This window comes from Oncorhynchus gorbuscha, linkage group LG16, assembly GCF_021184085.1.
Source record: "Oncorhynchus gorbuscha isolate QuinsamMale2020 ecotype Even-year linkage group LG16, OgorEven_v1.0, whole genome shotgun sequence".
NCBI lineage: Eukaryota > Metazoa > Chordata > Actinopteri > Salmoniformes > Salmonidae > Oncorhynchus > Oncorhynchus gorbuscha.
In genome coordinates this window covers 44,182,181-44,200,462 of record NC_060188.1, presented here as the reverse complement: position 1 = coordinate 44,200,462, position 18,282 = coordinate 44,182,181, and the positions used below count along the sequence as shown (strand labels likewise).

Sequence of the window (18,282 nt, the reverse complement as noted above, 5' to 3'; positions counted from 1 at the left end):
GAGTCCGCCAGATGAGAGGCAGTAAGGATGACCAGGGATGTTCTCTTGATAAGTGTGCGACTTGGACCATTTTCTGTCCTGCTAAGCATTCAAAATGTAATGAGTACTTTTGGGTGTCAGGGAAAATGTATGGAGTAAAAAGTGCATAATTTTCTTTAGGAATGTAGTGAAGTAAAACATGTTAAAAATTTAAATGGTAAAGTACAGATACCCCCAAAAAATACTTAAGTTGTACTTTAATGTATTTTATTTTTCATTTTATTAAACAACTAATTGACAACTATTTCATTGCGCACATTACACAGTTTCTCTAGGTAAATTAGATCAAGCCCAAACTGTGCAATGTAGTAAGGAGTTGCAGTTTCCAACAGGCCAAAATTCTACATAACGCAGAAAGTGGTAATTGACTACAAAGACCACAATCCATTGCGCATCTACTTGTCCAGTCTGTGTGTTTTTTTCACCTGCTACATTAGGCTGATACAGAGAAGGTGACAGAAGAATGTGTGATTGAGTGGGAGAGAGCAGTTACTTTGCGAGATATCTCTACCTGAAAATTCATGATCTAAGTGATTGATAGCTGGTATTCAACAGGCATAAAAGTATGCCTTATTTACTCCGAAGAACTACTAAAATAGAGATTTTGTAATAAAATAAAACAAATACAATACACAACTGAAAAATGTTTTTAAAGTAAAGTAATGTGAATAAATGATGGTTGATAAGTGATAAGCACTACCATTCACTTTCATTGTTTTATTCTGTGTTCCAGCATTCAAACCACATAATGCATAGTGCTTTTAACGTAAAATAAATAAACCGAAATTGAAAACCGTGATTATTTTTTAAATGATCGAACTAAAACAAAACTAATTTCAAAAAGCACTAATCACTCACAACTAGTGATGGCACTACACGTGTCAGCAATGGAGGTTATCAAAATTGTTGTTGAATTAATTTCGCATTAATTTACAGATTCTGGTAATGCTATATTTCCCATGAACCTGTCAACAATTTTGGTGTTTAAAAAAGGTGTTCAAAACTCTGAACAAAAGATGACTTCATACACAAACAAAAAAAGTGGAGAAAAGCACTGCATTAGGCCCTTTATAGTACCAAGATCAATGAATCCCCAAGGGAGAGATCTCAAACATGAACCAAAACTGAAAATTGTGATTTCTTAATATGTTTTTAAATCTTAATTTCATCTAAGACAAAAACTATTTGGATGTTCCATATAGCTGAATTCTAGCTTGAATATATACTTATTCATGCTACTATACTAGAACTACTTTACATGTATAATGTTATTGTCAAATCTCATGGATCTTATGGAGTGGGCCAAAGGGTACCAGTCTGATTTCAGTCACTGATAAAGTTAGATTGCAGTGGATCAGGGAGGAGTGAGGAATGTGGGCCGAGGTCACGTCAGACGAAGTGACAAGGAGCAGTTATATTACACACTGTTGGATTCTGGGTTAAACTTTGAACGTTGCTACACTAGAGACACGATCGATCAGAAGTAATACTATAGTGTCTGAGGGGTGGTAGAGAATGGAGGTCACATCAGAAGTGAATGGTTATCTGTAGGAGACAGATGGTTTTGGAATGTGCTGGGTGGACGGGAGGAAGTCACAGGAGCGCTGTAAGTGAAACGGGTGGAGTGCTTTGGATTAGACATCAAGGGGGTTGAGGTCAGGTCAGGTCACCTGAAGGGAGACAGAACGGTTTAATACTGTATCACTTCGTCTTCCTGTCGAACAATAAGATGTAAGGAGAGAAGGAGGAGTGTCTAAAGTGGAGTATATATATATATGTATATACTCGTGGTGGTGGGAACATGTCTTTATCTGAATACAGCTGTGTTCTCTAGTGTCCGTGCGTTATTTACTCTGAAAATTAGAACCTAACAACACACACCGCCTGAGTTCCTGCCTAGCAACAGAGATGTATTGGCCGTCTAGATGTGGAAGGAGGACACGCCGACTAATAGAAGGGTATAAATACTTGTGCTGGTGGGAACATGTCTTTGTCTTTTCAGCTGTTTGACCCAGTGGGTGAATAAACTTGGTTTGAGCTTTGACTAGTCTGTTCGAAGCACAAAATGGCAAAGTTGGGTTTAAGCTTGCAAGAAGGCAGCCATTTCCAATGTTTAGCTAGTAAATTTGACTTCAATTAAAACTAACCCTGTAAATTCAGGAATTAAACTGAAATACCTATTCAATCATTTAAAAAAGGCTTAATTCAAATCACTTCCTGAATTGACTGACTTCAATTTTAATTGACCCCAACCCTGTTAACTATCAGGGCCACCCTCTGAATTAAAGAGCCACTGAACATGCTGATTGACACGTGGGTTTATCTGTTGCTCATTAGAAAAAATAGATTTCAGTCTTGGAGGTGTTTCTCCTGACCTATTCTTCACGTTTGGATAGTGTTTGCCCCCCATGAGACACTGTAGTTCCCACGCCCCAAGAAGTCTCGACCATTGTTACCCTCCCTTCCAGGATGGCTACAAGACACTCCCCCACCCTCCCTTCAACAAATCAGATCACAACTCTGCTCTGCATTCTGCTCCTCGCAGAAACTCAAATAGGAAGTACCCGTGCTAAGGTCTATTCAACGCTGATCTGACCAATCAGAATCCATGCTTCAAGATTGTTTTGATCACGTGGACAAGGAAATGCTCCGGGTAGCCTCTGAGAATGGCATTGACGTATACACGGACAGTAACTGAGTTCTGTGACTATACACGGACAGTGACTGAGACTGTGACTATTAAAACCTACCCAAACCAAAAAACGTGGATAGATGGCAGCATTCGCACAAAACTGAAAGTGTGAACCACCACATTTAACCACGGCAAAGTGACTGGGAATATGGTCAATACAAACAGTATAATTATTTATTCCATCTGTAAGGCAATCAAACAGGCAAAAGTTCAGTACAGAAACAGAGTGGAGTAGCAATTTAACGGCTCAGACATGAGAAGCATGTGGCAGGGTCTATAGACAATCCCGGATTGCAAAGGAAAAACCAGAAACGTCGTAGACACCGACGTCTTGCTCCCGGACAAGCTAAACACCTTCTTCGCCCACTTTGAGGATAACAGTGCCACCGACGTGGTCCGCTCCCAAGGACCGTTCTCTGTGGCCGACATGAGTAAGACATTTAAGCTTGTTAACCCTCGCAAGGCTACCGGTCAAGACAGTATCCCTAGCCGCGTCCTCAGAGCATGCGCAGACCAGCTGGCTGGAGTGTTTACGGACATATTCAATCTCTCCCTATCCCAGTCTCCACTTGCTTCAAGATGTCCAGCATTGTTCCTGTATTTAAATTATTTGGCACTCTAGTACTGATCTATTATGCATTCTGTTTCAGTTACGGAACACATCAAGACAAATTCGATTGATGTGGTCGGATACATTTGAATAAAGTGGCTTGCAGTTGGTCTTAGTTTCTCTTGTCGTGATGATCGTCTAGACTTTCTTGTCTTGGAAAGCTGATTACAGGTTTGAAACATCTCTTCTCCACATGGTCGGCTAAGTCATTTCTTGTTGCTCTGAATTTGCCTGGACATTGAGCCAATCAACTCGCAGCCCATGTAGGATATTGCTTGGAGTAACACGTATGCCATGTGTCAGAGTAAATGCAAATTCACTATATCAAACACTCTACTTCTCTCCTTTAGTAGAAGCTTTATTGGAAACTCCATCACCCCCCCCCACGTCGTAACAGCACTTGTCCTTCCACTCTGGGAGTTATAGAATATAGACAGTGGTTCAGTGCTACGACAAACTCCTCTTGAAGGGAGGCTCCTTCCTTTGGAAAGGGAGCGCCGGTTTAATGTGGATGTTAAGTGTGTGAGTGTGTGAGTGTGTGAGTGAGTGAGTGAGTGAGTGAGTGAGTGAGTGAGTGAGTGAGTGAGTGAGTGAGTGAGTGAGACAGAGATTTTCAGGTTAAGCACCCACTCAGAAAAATCAACTGCCTTGCAGAAAACATCTCACTGAAAAAACCCAGAATGAAAACCATCTGCAACCACTACTGATGTAAAACCACAGAAGGGATAGACCAACTTCCAAAATTAAAATAACTAGATCAAAGAATAAACCATTTTGTGAAACCCTGAAATAGCTAGTTTGTTGTCTTACGCTGAATTGATTGTTCAGAGCCGCGATAGTCTGGTCCATGAATTACATACATATAAGATTAAAGGACGAAGCGGAAAAACTACAAAGGTCGTAAAGGTACAAAACCTGACTATGCCATCCTTCAGTATATCTTCACATGCATCTCAAATATACCGCCAGATCAAACATAGTGCTTCAACACAACACAGTTGAAAGAATGGACTTGAGTGGAGGACAGAATTGGACCAAAACAGCTGGGTCAAAGGAATTAGGAAGGGAGGTGCAGGAGGGGGGGGGGCTTGTAATCCTCAAAGCAATCAATTCCATCAACTTGTAACGTCGTCTAGAAATGCTTTTGAGTTTCAATACAAAACGGGGTGGATTGAAGTGACGAGACTCTACTTGTAATACTACTGGCGTCTAGTAGGAAGGGATGTAATTACCGTAAGAAGGAAAAACCATCCAACCTGTTTATGTCCTCTTCCCCGAGTAGTTGGTTTGGGAGGGGGGAGTACCTTCCGGGGGAGATGGGCATGGGGGAAAGACTGCACTTGTATTCCAGAGTGCCGTTGTTTCCCACGGAAGAGATATGATTTTCCATTGCTGGAGAGAAAGCTTGAAAGAAACAAAAAGGGTGTACACAACACTTCAGACTTCAGCTTTCTGACATTAATAACCTATCAATCAATAAAATGAATGTCGTTTCGAGGCCCACACACTAATGCTTTGGAATTTAAGTTTACATGGCAAGGGAGAAAGGTAAGTACTACGTAGCAAACACAATGCACTCTAAAACAATCCCAACTCACATAACGTTCTTGTGAAGCCTCTGTATCTAAACTCAGGGATAGTGAACAAGCATACCGCATCAGTGTGAATGAAACATATTTGTTTGCGAAGTGAAAGAAGACTGTCCAGGTCTACAACAGCAGAGGTTGCTCACATCATTTGTAACTCAAATGCTGCCCTGTTGTACACAACTCGGACGACAGACTAAAGTTACGTCTCTGTAAGGCGGTTTCACAGACACAGACTAAGCCTAGTGCTGGACTAAGAACTTTTATTGAAGAACCTCCATTGAGCATGCATTTTAGTCCAGGTCTAAACGTCATCTGTGTCTGGGAAACTGGCCAAACGGGTGGGTAGAGGGGTGAAAAAGAGGTGACAAACTCACAGTGCGTGATATCAGGTGGCCCATAGGGATCTGATAAGTAAACACTGGTGGGCTTGCCCACCTTCAGGTAGACAACGTCAGACGTGTTCTTCAGTATGGCTACTGCCTCCTCGTGGGAGACCTCTTCCAGAGTGTAGTTGTTCACCTGTGTGCATGGAGAAAATCTCAGGCATAACGTAAGAAAGTTAAAGGGTGACTGCACTTCCCGATTTGGCCTCCTTTTAAGATTTGGTTCATTAAATCATCCACTTTTACAAAGTAATTCACTTAAAAAGGCCCAAATACATTAAATACCCTATCCATAACAGATTTAAATAGAACTTGAATCAAACAAATGAACACAATCTTATCCAATCCAACAGGGTGCTATTTTTATTGGACCAATATTAGTCCTGGCAGCTACTGTTTATTTGATCTGTACTGTGCTTGAGAGAGATTTCGGCCATGACTGAATTCAAAAGTGAGTTTGTTTTTGGGTGTGGTTTGATGTGAGAGTCCCTTGTGTCTGTTCGCAGGTGGGAAGATTTACCTAAATTATTTAGCCAATTAGCTACATCCGGCTGGTGTGCAACCCTGGCAAAGTTGTATACACTTTCGATAGACAATCTCAGGGACTAGTTAGGGACCGTCAATAAATTGCAGAGTGTAAATGGGACAATATTTTCATGTTGCATATCTTTTAGTTATCTCATTAAAGGCTTTCAATATTTGTAAATTCATATCTACAATTTATAGTTGGTTTGAAGTTAAGTCATTGAAATGTGGAGCTATTGACCTTTTAAAATATTGTCATATGTACATTGTAGTCAATCTATGTAGTCAATTATTTTTGTGACTCACAGCGATGCCACATAAGCCATTCTCAAAGCGAGAAGTTGCTTTTAAGGGGCAGTCGCTCTTTAAACCTTACGTTCCACTCCTTTAATGCCAGACTGACATGGTGCTGCCAAGTGCAGCCTGCCAAATGTAGATTATGATAGCCCAGGATCCTCCAGAGCTGGAGGCAGCAGGAAGGTAGCTAGTTGAATTTAACTGTGTTTAAGCAACTCACTTGCTACAACACTATAACAACACTACACAACAGATTTCTGTTGGCTTTTACCTCGTACACATCAAAAAGGTTTCATGAAGACAGGAACAATTTTACAAAACATTTTGAATTTATTTGAATAAATAGATAGATACAACAACAGGTTAAAATCAGACGAAGAGCTAACAGGCTAAAACTAGGATTAAAAGAAAAAAAAACAGGTAAAAGCATAACATCTAGAAAACATGCTCTCCTCTATCCTTGCTTCCAACTAAAAATACATTTATGCTTGATCCATAAATGCGTTCCAAAAGGTCCGTACGGAGGGTGTGATCCAATTGCGGAGGCCAAATCAAGCTTTATACTGCATCGCTGTGCACTTCCCAAATTGCGTAACAATGCAGAGTGCTCCGTATGGCTACGTATATCTCTTCATTGACATGATTGTTTGACGGTAGGTGGGGGCGGTACGTCCCCTATAAACATAAACTCACTTCCTTGACAACAGCTCTGCCGGGCGCTAGATGTAAGAATGCCCTGACTTAGAAAGATGCTGCATCGCAGTAAATGCTGTACGGCGAATGCAGACGCCGGGATGAGCATAAATCGTCTTTAACACGGCCACTCTCCTATTCACCTTAGTACACCTGAATGTAATCAACTCAAATTGGTGAGAAGGGCCTACAATTAAACTATCAGCCAGTCCTGAATTAACATACATATTCTTCACACATTCAATTGGCACACTTAACTATGGCAGGATATGCTATTACTGAAAACAGGGCCCTTTAACAAATAAACATTTACACATTCATACACACAATGGGCAATATATGGGTCTCTGTTTATACACTAAATTAGTGTGTGACTGTAAAATAATTATACCGCATAACCTTCATAACACATATATTTAACATCCTTCATAAGGAGTTTTCAAAATAAAAGTCCCATTGAATAGATTTATTTACAACATAAATCTATATTTTACTGTCACAGTACCCAACCTTCTTACACACTACTCACTATTTCGTTGCACAATGGATAAATAAAGCTACATTTTATTTTCAAAACTCCTTATGAATGATGTTTAATAAATGTGTTATGAAGATTGTTACGCAGTATAACACTTTGACAGTACAGTATGGTCCACCTATGGGGGATGAGGACAGGGCAAGGTATGGGTAGTGAAGCTGCAGTAACTTACCATAAGCAGCCTGTCTCCAACCTGCAAGCGCTGGTCCTTCTGTGCTGCACCGCCATCTATGATCTTAGTTACATAGATGCTGTTGTCCCCCGGGATGTGCTGGTTGCCCACCCCTCCTGCGATGCTAAAGCCCAGCCCTGAGGAGAAATAGATGTGGGGTGGAGGTTAAAAAAAAGGTATTGTGGCCTAGTGTGGTCTAGAAGTCTGGGCTGCGGCCTCTGGATCACAAGCACAAGCCACTTACACTCAGTAACAGTTTATTAGGTACAACACCACATTCACGAAAATGGATTGCTCCTACAGACAGTGAGTCACATGGCCGTGGCTTGTTAAATAAAGCAGGCAGACAGGCATTCAGATACTGTTCGACTGAACGTTGGAATGGGCAACACGAGGGACCTAAGCAACTTCGAATGCTGTATGGTCGTCGGTACCAGGCGCAACAGATCCCTCCTGGGCTTTTCATGACGACAGTGTCTAGTGTTTACCGAGAATGGTGTGGCAAACAAAAACATCCAGTCAGCGGTAGGACTGTGGGCGAAAACAGCTCGTTGATGAGGTCCAAGGAGAATGGCAAGAATCGTGCAAGCTACCAGGCGGACCAGAAACGGCATCTCAGAACGGCATCTCCAACACTGGACAATGACATCGAGTTCAGTTTACTTGAGTGGCCTGCCCAGTTCCCAGACCTCAACCCAATAGAGCATCTTTGAGATGAGATGGAACGGGCTGTTCACAGCATGAATATACTGCCGCCCAATCTGCAGCAACTGCATGATGCCATCACGTCAGCATGGACCAACATCCATGTGGAATGTATCCGACACAGATTTCAGACCGTTCTGGAGGCAAAGAGGGGTCCGACCTGGTACTAGATGGGTGTACCTAATAAACTGTCCAGTGAGTGTATATTAGTACACTTCACAGACACCTGAAGCACTGGAAAATAGACTTGAAGGATAGAAAGATCATTCAGCAAAGAGAGCCTTGTGTTTTTGCTGCTTCACGGATATGCTGCTTCTGCGGCAAGTATAGCATGTTTCATTGATTACAGTGGGTTTGTCTCAACTCCGGCCAACTGACATGTGAAAAACACATGGGACGCTTATAGTCAGGGTAAGAAAATAGCAGCATCAATTATAGACCACACAATGTCGCTTTCCAAATCTCCTCTCCTCCCTCATTAATCTCCCAATCTGGGGTATTCACTAGGAGACAAAAGTGCTCAAAATGGGGAGGGACTAACCTGAACTTAAGATTCCACATTTTTTGTTGGAAAACGTTTTCATTTGCAAAACGCTTTGCCACAGTGTGCCCTAATGAATACACCCATGGATTCACTGCAGCTTTTCCCCAGTGATGACTCATCTCTTTGATATAAATAATGCATCAAAGTTATTTCTTAGTGTGGGGGCTGGGGGGGTGGTACAACCCCCCACTGATAAAATACTAAATAAAACAAAGGATACTGGATGTGCATGGTTATCCGGTTTACCCTTAAAAATCACTGATACTTACTGAGCAAAAGAGAAAGAAATGAAGACAAGGCGAAAGGAAGTGAGTTGTAGATACAGACAGAGGGATATATTGAGAAAGTAATGATGATGATGGGGGGGATTGAGACATGGAGAGATGAAAATTGAGACAGAGAGAGATGAAAATTGAGACAGAGAGAGATGAAAATTGAGACAGAGAGAGATGAAAATTGAGAAAAGAGAGAGACGAAAATTGAGACGGAAAGGGAAAGGGAATGGGAAGTTGTCCAACATGGTGTAATGTAAAAACCTTTCACATTTTACCTGAGGGTTCAATCCCCAAAATATGAGATAGATAGAAAGATGAGAGGGAGTGTAAAACAACCTTTTGGTCCTTTGATGAGTTTGATCTCAATGACAGTTTCCAGCATGGGTCTCCTCCGGCGAACGTAGAGGCTGACGATGGAGCCGGCCACCTTCAGTGCCTCCACAGCCTTACTGTGGGACACCTCGGACACGTCGGCATCATTCACCCGCAGGATGCAGTCATTCACTCTGCAAGGGAAAAAAGAGGATGGGAACATGAGCCTTAACCTGGATAGTATTTGTGCGTGCATGTACGTGTACGTGTGGCAGGGGGAGTAGAAGGCCCCTGCTGCAGTGTGACCCTTTAACCCCTTCAGGAGCCCCACAAACATCCATGCCCCCACGTTCAAGAACAGAACTCTCCTGAGGCGCATTGTAAGGGACCAGCTGGGACCCCATGCACACACACACTCAAGCAGAGCGAGAGATTCTGCCTATTTACACACATAAAAGCTGTGTTTCTATGCTTGTGCTCAGCATGATGCCTTGGTCTGCAGTGAGTTCTGTTCATTTGTTGTACACTATATACATTTACAGCACAACGTCCAAAGTTGAATGGATACTGCAAATTGGCCAGTGTTGATTTATCAGAGTTATATTTCTAGTGTTGATTGAGGTTGAGTCAGTGGTGTCAAATATCCCAAATTGTTGGTGTTAATAACCAGAGCTATTGTTTTACACTGTGGAGAGCCCATCATTAACGTATTTTCCAGCATGCTCTACTGCAGGTAGCTTTTTTAGGATTGTTTTTAGTCTGTGTTTTTGCATGTTCATTGATTGATTGATTAAACTTGTGCTACACAAAGATAAATAACATATAGTTTTCTTAACTAATCCGATCAGTTAGTTAGATGTATTGCACCTTTACTGAAATGGTTGTTCCAGGTTAAATGGTTAAGGTAGTCTCCTTTACCCATTTCCATTATCCTGACAGTCATTCTGAATATCGGTTACAGGTGAAGAGTGTCTGCTAAATGACTTAAATGTAAATGTAATAAAAACTACAACTGCTTGATATCCTAACTCTGTCTGGATTCCAATAGGAATTACACATCACGTTGCAAGCCCTCATAATGTGACTTGCATGAGGAGTTTCCTTACACCGAGTTAAGTTCAAACTAGGCCATCAAAGTAAAGCCTTATGATATATGTAATGGAAATTGTCATAGTTTAATTTGAATACTTTTAATGATAATTCCACAACCATGTCTGGGTTACTAAAAAATACATGGTAACTCTACAAATCACTCAAAAAGAAAAGGCACCCTGGGAAATATACAAATTAGTCATTACACCATATACCATTTCATTATATTTCACTCCACTGTAAAATTAAATACTAATTAGTTCACTCCAATGTAGAGTGAAATGCCTATGAGTTAACTCTAGTAGTGTATAGTGTAATGCCTATTAGTTCACACTTTTGAAAGTGTGAAATTCATTCTGTTGAGTGTGGATGCATATACACCAGATTATGTGAGCGGAGTTGAGCAGTTAGAAATCCCACTCATCACTCAAATCCCACGCAATGTCCTTTCCTACCACTCTGACATTAAACATTCCACGCTCACAAAAAAATTAACTGCAGCTCCAAATTCGCTGTGTTCCAATGGCATGTTGTGTTAGCCAATCCAAGTTTAGAATTTTAAAAGGCTAATTGATCATTAGAAAACCCTTTTGCAGCAGCTGAAAACTGTTGTTCTGATTAAAGAAGCAATAGACTAGTTGAGCATCTGGAGCACCAGCATTTGTGGGATTGATTACAGGCTCAAAATGGCCAGAAACAAATACATTTCTTCTGAAACTCGTCAGTCTATTCTTGTTCTGAGAAATTAAGGCTATTCCATGCGAGAAATTGCCAAGAAACTGAAGGACAAAACACACATCACGACAAGAGAGACGACACTGCATAAAGAGAGACCTAAGACAACAACATAGTAAGGCGGCAAATTAGGCATGCTCCGCTCCGATACTCTGATATACCGTAAAAGTGTTCAAATTAACACTACAATGAGTTTAACACTTCTGATTTAGCTGGGTTGGTCTGATTTATGATTTACAGCTGGGTTGTATTCATTAGCGCACACCAAAACGTTTACACCATAAAAAGGGATTTTATGCTGAACTTAAAATATCATTGTCACTTTCATCGCCAAATCAACTGAAATCAACTCCATATGTGTTTTGATGATACTTCAAGGTGATTTGTCCATTAAAAAAGAGAGTGATTGCATCTACCACTTCCATTGATTGTTAGCTGGATGTGGCTAGTCACTCAATCAGTCTTGTTTATTTTAAAAAGCCCATTTTACATTAGCAGTTGTCACTAAGTGCTTTACAGATACCCAGCCTAAACCCCCGAAGAGAAAGCAATGCAATGCAGAAGCTAGCTGAAAAGTGGCTGTTTAAAGAAAACCAAACCTACTTTCAGGGTGAGGAACCATCTAACATCAAGTTGTAAAATCCTGAACTTCCCCTTTAATTTACCCTGTCATCCTACTAACTATGTGGTACTCTAAGCATCCCAAAAGCCCTGTGTTATGTAGAGTGCTCCCAGAGCAAAGCCTTAGAGTATTTCCTATTTACATTCAGCTAAAACGCAAGAGCAAGAAGATGCTTAGAATAAGTAATGTTAAGCTACAATCCCCCAGACGGTGAAGTGAATAAGTAACCACAAGAGGAGTGTGCCTAACTATAATACTTAAACGATGTCAAAACCCATCATGTCTTCTAGAGTAGGCCTTTTCCACTAATCTCTGTGCACATCTTAAAAACATAGCTCAGTTGGTAGAGCATGGCGCTTGTAACGCCAGGGTAGTGGGTTCGATCCCCGGGACCACCCATACGTAGAATGTATGCACACATGACTGTAAGTCGCTTTGGATAAAAGCGTCTGCTAAATGGCATATATTATATTATTATTATTATAATAATAAATTGTATTATGCAAATGAGAAAGTATGTGGAATTCTGGGAAAATATGCTCCTGCAAGAGAATCTCTAAATGTATTTTAAACGTAGAGTCAGTGGTGGACTTAACATCTAAGTGTGTGAAGGTAAACAGAAATTGTATATTTATGTTGGATGTAATTTTGGTTATATTGCTTAATTAACTCAGGAACCACACGTGTGGAAGCACCTGCTTTCAATATACTTTGTATCCCTCATTTACTGACTTTATTTTGCCAGTTACCTGTAGTCTGCTGTATGTAGTACCACATGTGAGATTTATATAGAGGTGTTTCGGGGTAGTTTCTGGAATGAATGCAATCCCATGGAGAGTTACCGTTGAACAAAGACAATGCGAACAGAGATCTCTGTAACAAATTGTCAAAGAACAGCCCTCGAAGTAAGATAACATTTCGGGAAAAATCTGAAAACAACCTTTCCAGCTTTTCTGTTATAGGATAAAGCCTTCAAAACATGGCACAAATATACTTAGATCCAATGATAGATGAGAGTCCTCGAGCCATCCATTCTGACAGCATTTATACCAGAGCATTTTGCCAACTCAATGTCTTCAGTGAAGATTTCAGTTGTAAAAGGGCTCGATCTATAGCACTCACCTTAACCTGCCATCCTCTGCTGCCGCGCCACCAGAGATGATCTTGGTGATGAAGATCCCTGGGTCATCGCCGACATGGGGGTTATCTGTCCCTCCAGCTATGCTGAAGCCCAACCCCGAGTTCCCCTGTAGAGCATGAGGAACAATGAATAATACATCTCGCAGTAATGTTACACTTCTATTCCTTATAAATGCTAACCTGTAAACTATCCTAAATTACATCCAACATAAAAAATACAATATCTGTTCAGCTTCGTGGGTCACACACTTAAAATGTTAAGTTCATAACTAACTCTACGTTTAAAAATTCCTTCGACAATTTAGCGATTGTCTTGCAGGAGCATGTTTTCCCAGAATTCAACAAACTATCTAATTTGCATAATACATTTCGTACGGATTAATTCGTATGGAATAATTTTCAAGTTTGTGCTTGACCGCAATGGAGTCCCCAGAAAATGACTTCATAACTATAATACAGAGGCGAAAGCAGAATTCTCAAAGACAATGTTTCTGTGTACAACAACAAAGCTCTATCATTTTTATGACCATATCCCCCTCGACGCGTTTACAAAATGAATGTGGATGCTTTGATTCAATTGCTAGTTGATGGGAGTAGGGTCTACGGTTGCAAAATTCCGGGAACTTTCAAGAAATTCACAGTTTCTTCCCAAATCCCAGTTGGCCGGAATTCGGTGGGAATAAGCAGGAAACCAAGATTAACCAGGATTTCTGGAAAATCAAGGAATTTATTGAAAGTTCATGGAATTCTGCAACCCTAGTAGGGGCATCTCTTGACTAAACATTCACCCTGTAGGCTGAGCTGACGGACACAGCTCAACCAGGCTGCGATGGAAGTAATGATAGCTAGCTCACTCAAGTGCACACATAATCAAAGCCCATTGGCTAGATAGGGCAATGGAAGTGGAGTGCATAGATAAAGGGTCCTGTGAGGTGAAGCCTGAATACACAGATGCAGAGTCAGCATGAGCCACTCTAAAGCCACCCTGTTTATTTCTGCTCTTGCCTGTCAAAGGGTGAGCTGTGCAGTGAAGCACCAAATGCTTCAGCCTCCGCTGTTGGATGAATTATCACTTCCTTTGGCTGAACGGACCTTTTCCTATTGTAGTTTATTGTTTCAGGTCACAAGGATCCTTTTTTTCTAGCTGTCAAAATGTAATTCAGCAGCCAAGCTAAGCCTCTTATTGGCCACTGAGCCTTGGGGATGTTAGCCCTGGCTTTTGTCATGCAAATGCTATGTCCCAATTAAGGGCTGGCCTGCTCAAAATACCCGCAGGACTTGGATGTTTGTGCTACTCTAGCTTGTCTGGCTAAGATCAATTAGCTTTAGTGGAAAGTAAAACGGGTTCCGGTTTAAGTTTGTCAAAGGCACAGTAACCCCAGGCTTTCCTCTTCATGCATCAATTTGAAATAAAAATGGTGACGCAATCACAGTTTGTTATTCTGTTATTCAGTTTGTGGAGTCATCTAGCTTCTCCAGCAGCTTCAAAATAGTATCAGTTAGCTTCTTGTTTTTCTATTCCTCCCGTAACAGGTGTATGGGGTCAATATCATTTGAAACATATTGGCCTATTAACTTATCCTGCCTGTCACATTCAACGATTACACTTCCTAGTTTATGAAGCCCTTTATGGGACATGTCTGAGATGAGCATGAGACAGGATATGGCATCCCTCGTTCAATTTAAATGACTGTAATGTCCTCTCCCAGTAATTTTAAATAGAGTATTTTCTGATCGTGTGTTTATCAACTCACCCGCTCTAGCGTGATTTCTTCAAACTCATATTCAATTTCTGTCCCGTTCACCTGTGGGAAAACAAAATCTAAAATCAATTATGTATACCCAGTACATTACTTAGTTTCCTATTTACAGACGTGTGAGCATAGTCAGGGTTGGGTAGTTTCTAAATGTAATCTGTTAGTTGCTCGTTACCTGTCCAAAATGTATCAGTAACGTATCTTTGGGATTACCCAAACTCAGTAATGTAATTTGATTGATTTTAGTTACTTTTAGATTACTTTGATCTTAAGAGGTATTACGAAAATAAATATTCCCAATTGATGGACATCTATAGCAGGATAAATCAATGTTAGAGTTTGCATAGCTGGCCATAAATGGATGTTGCATTTGACTTTATGGGTTATGTGGGCTTCTTCTAACCCATTGCTTTCTACTTCAAATAAAATTAAAATACAATTTGGCTATATCTTTACAAAACTAAGTCTGTCAGATCTCCAGTTATTCCCATTAATTGAATACCCCTTGGTCTTCAAGAATATGAATGCCACCTGCTGTATTATAAGCCTAATGGACACTTTGATATCTAGATCATTTGCAGCTGTTTAAGAGTTTTAAAAGTGTATGAGTTTGAGCATGTGTCCGTTAGTACTATGGACAATATTTTTGTATCCACGCAAATTCGATTGAGAAATAAAACCACCACTCATGGTCTTTTTAAAATGAAACTCGTTTTTGACAGTATGTGGAGCACAATCCCACAGAGGAGTTGAGAAGGGACGAATTCCCTCAAAATGTATTCCATACGCTGGGATCCACACTATGCACTGGCTGTGTCCACAGGTCGAAAATCAATGATTTACAGGCAGTTCAAAACTTCTTCAATTCAACCATTATTGGGTTAAAATACACCAGCCTGGTCTCTAGACTAGACGTAACATAGTAAACGGAAATCCGGGAGACTCAAATTAGTATAATAAGTTACGTTGGGTACGGTTGCATAAGACAGAAGGTTACTTGCGGTTGTTTTGGGGTGATGGATGGGTGGGTGGGTGTTAAACTTAACCTGAATCTCCAACCCAACCCCTAGCCTAGTTAACGTTAGCCACCTAGCTAGCGTTAGCCAACTAGCCACATTAGTGGCACATTTAACGTTAGTAAATTGTAATTCGTAACATATAATACGAAATGGATGATGGACATCCACAAATTAACACATACCATACCAAAAGTAACATATCATACTAATTTGAGTATCCAGGGTTTTAGTTTACTATGTTACATCTACCCCTATTTAGATATCAATAATACGTGATCCATATCGCCCGTAGGCTACACCACTGCTGTCGTCCTTACCTCCAAGCGTATATTCAAATTGAATGTATAATCTTTGGATGCCGACAGCAGTCGCACCATTGGAAGACATAGCTATAGCCTACAAAAGCCTATTCCTGCATTTGGTGTGTCATCATAGTGGTCTCTGATTTGTGGTCAGACTCTCTCGGGTGGAACAAACTTAAACTCATGCCTTTTTTCAATGCTGATTTGAATGTCATTGAGAGAAAAAAATCTGCATAATCTTTCTGAATTTCTGATCACTATAAGTGATCATTTATAATCTGATTACAATCTTTTTGCTGGTAATTTAACGGATTACAGTCACAGTTTTTTTGTAATCAGTTACATGTAGCTTGTTACTCCCTAACCTTTGTCATGGTAGTCTTGTATTAGTGTCTTCCATTCCTTTATAATAATAATCACCCCCAACGTCTGTCTGGAACATAGGATATGAGGCTTACAAGACAATTCTTCTGACGAGCTGGTCTCTGCATCACTGATTATTTGGACAAATCGATTTCACAGGGACTATTCAAGTTTTAAGTTGATCCCGAACATACTGTATCTGCTTTCTTCAGCAGTGTAAATATGTAAAAACATCATGTAACAATTTACATAACACATGAACATACCCATAGGACTTGATTCATTTCTAGATCATAGGTCAATCTTATCCTGTCTTGTCCTAGAAAATTAAAGTCCAAGAATTTGCTCAAAGTCCAAGCCACAACATCAACTTCAATTTCCCCAAATCAAATTTCAAGTCAAGTTTTATTTGTCACATGTGCCGAATACAACACCTTACCGTGGAATGTTTACTTACAAGCCCTTAACAAACAATGCAGTTCAAGGTGAAGCTGTATACATTTTTGAGGATCTGGGGCCCCATGCCGAATCTTTTCAGTTTCCTGAAGAGGAAAAGGTGTTGTCGTGGCCTCTTCATGATTGTCTTGGTGTGTTTGGAACATGATAGTTTGTTAGTGATGTGGACACCAAGGAACTTGAAACTCTCGACCCACTCCACTAAAGCCCCGTTGATGTTAATGGGGGCCTGTTCGGCACACCTTTTCCTGTAGTCCACGATCAGCTCCTTTGTCTTGTACACGTTGAGGGAGAAGTTGTTGTCCTGGCATCTCTGAACTCCTCCCTATAGGCTGTCTCATCGTTGTTGGTGATCAGGCCAACCACTGTTGTGTCATTAGCAAACTTAATGATCGTGTTGGAGTTGTGCTTTGCCACGCAGTTGTGGGTGAACAAGAAGTACAGGAGGGGACTAAGCACGCACCCCTGTGTGACCCCATGTTGAGGATTAGCGTGGCAGATGTGTTATTGCCTACCCTTACCACCTGGGGGCAGCCCGTCAGGAAGTCCAGGATCCAGTTGCAGAGGGAGGTGTTTAGTCCCAGGGTCCTTAGCTTAGTGATGAGCTTTGTGGGCATTATGATGTTGAATGCTGAGCTGAAGTCAATGAACAGCATTCTAACATAGGTGTTTCTATTGTCCAGGTGGGAAAGGGCAGTGTGGAGTGTGATTGAATCATTTGTGGATCTGCTGGAGCGGTATGCGAATTGGAGTGGGTCTAGGGTTTTGGGATGATGGTGTTGATGTGAGCCATGACCAGCCTTTCAAAGCCCTTCATGGCTACCAGCATAAGTGCTACGAGTCGGTAGTCATTTAGGAATGTTACTTTAGCATTCTTGGGCATAGGGACTATGGTGGTCTATTTGAAACATGTAGGTATTACAGACTCGGTCAAGGAGAGGTTGAAAATGTCAGTGAAGACACTTGCCAGTTGGTCAGCGCATGCTGGTAATCCGTCTGGCCCTGCGGCCTTGTGAATGTTGACCCGTTAAAATGTCTTACTCACATCGGCTACGGAGGGAGTGACCACACAGTCGTCCAGAACAGCTGGTGCTCTCATGCATGCTTCAGTGTTGCTTGCCTTGAAGCGAGCATAGAAGTCATTTAGCTCATATGGTAGGCTTGTGTCACTGGGCAGCTCGCGGATGGGCTTCCGTAATCTGTAATAGTTTGCAAGTCCTGCCACATCCGATGAGCATCAGAGGAGCTGTAATATGATTCAATCTTAGTCCTGTACTGACCCTTGGCTTGTTTGATGGTTCGTCAGAGGGCATAGTGGGATTTCTTAAAAGCGTCCGGATTAGTGTCCAGCTCCTTGAAAGGGGCAGCTCTAGCCTTTAGCTCAGTGCGAATGTTGCCTGTTATCTATGGCTTCTTTTTATG

At 41.1% G+C, this 18,282-nt stretch overlaps 1 protein-coding gene across 29 annotated transcripts in view; it reads right to left on the bottom strand.

Moving 5' to 3' along the window:
* The window catches only part of dlg2 (discs, large homolog 2 (Drosophila)), a 358,023-nt gene that overhangs the window by 58,005 nt on the left and 281,736 nt on the right, over nt 1-18,282 (bottom strand). For 23 of the 29 annotated variants that reach the window (XR_006832625.1, XM_046306955.1, XM_046306960.1 and 20 more), the window contains 6 exons: nt 14,718-14,768; nt 12,946-13,070; nt 9,399-9,568; nt 7,539-7,675; nt 5,305-5,449; nt 4,574-4,745 (listed from right to left, as the gene is read on the bottom strand). Coding sequence is in view for 28 of the 29 variants with exons in the window: in XM_046306955.1 (XP_046162911.1) it covers nt 4,574-4,745; nt 5,305-5,449; nt 7,539-7,675; nt 9,399-9,568; nt 12,946-13,070; nt 14,718-14,768 (800 nt within the window). In the remaining variant the exon portion in view is untranslated. The remainder of the gene's footprint in view (nt 1-4,573; nt 4,746-5,304; nt 5,450-7,538; nt 7,676-9,398; nt 9,569-12,945; nt 13,071-14,717; nt 14,769-18,282) is intronic. The other 6 variants (XM_046306970.1, XM_046306957.1, XM_046306968.1 and 3 more) reach the window with 1 other exon arrangement.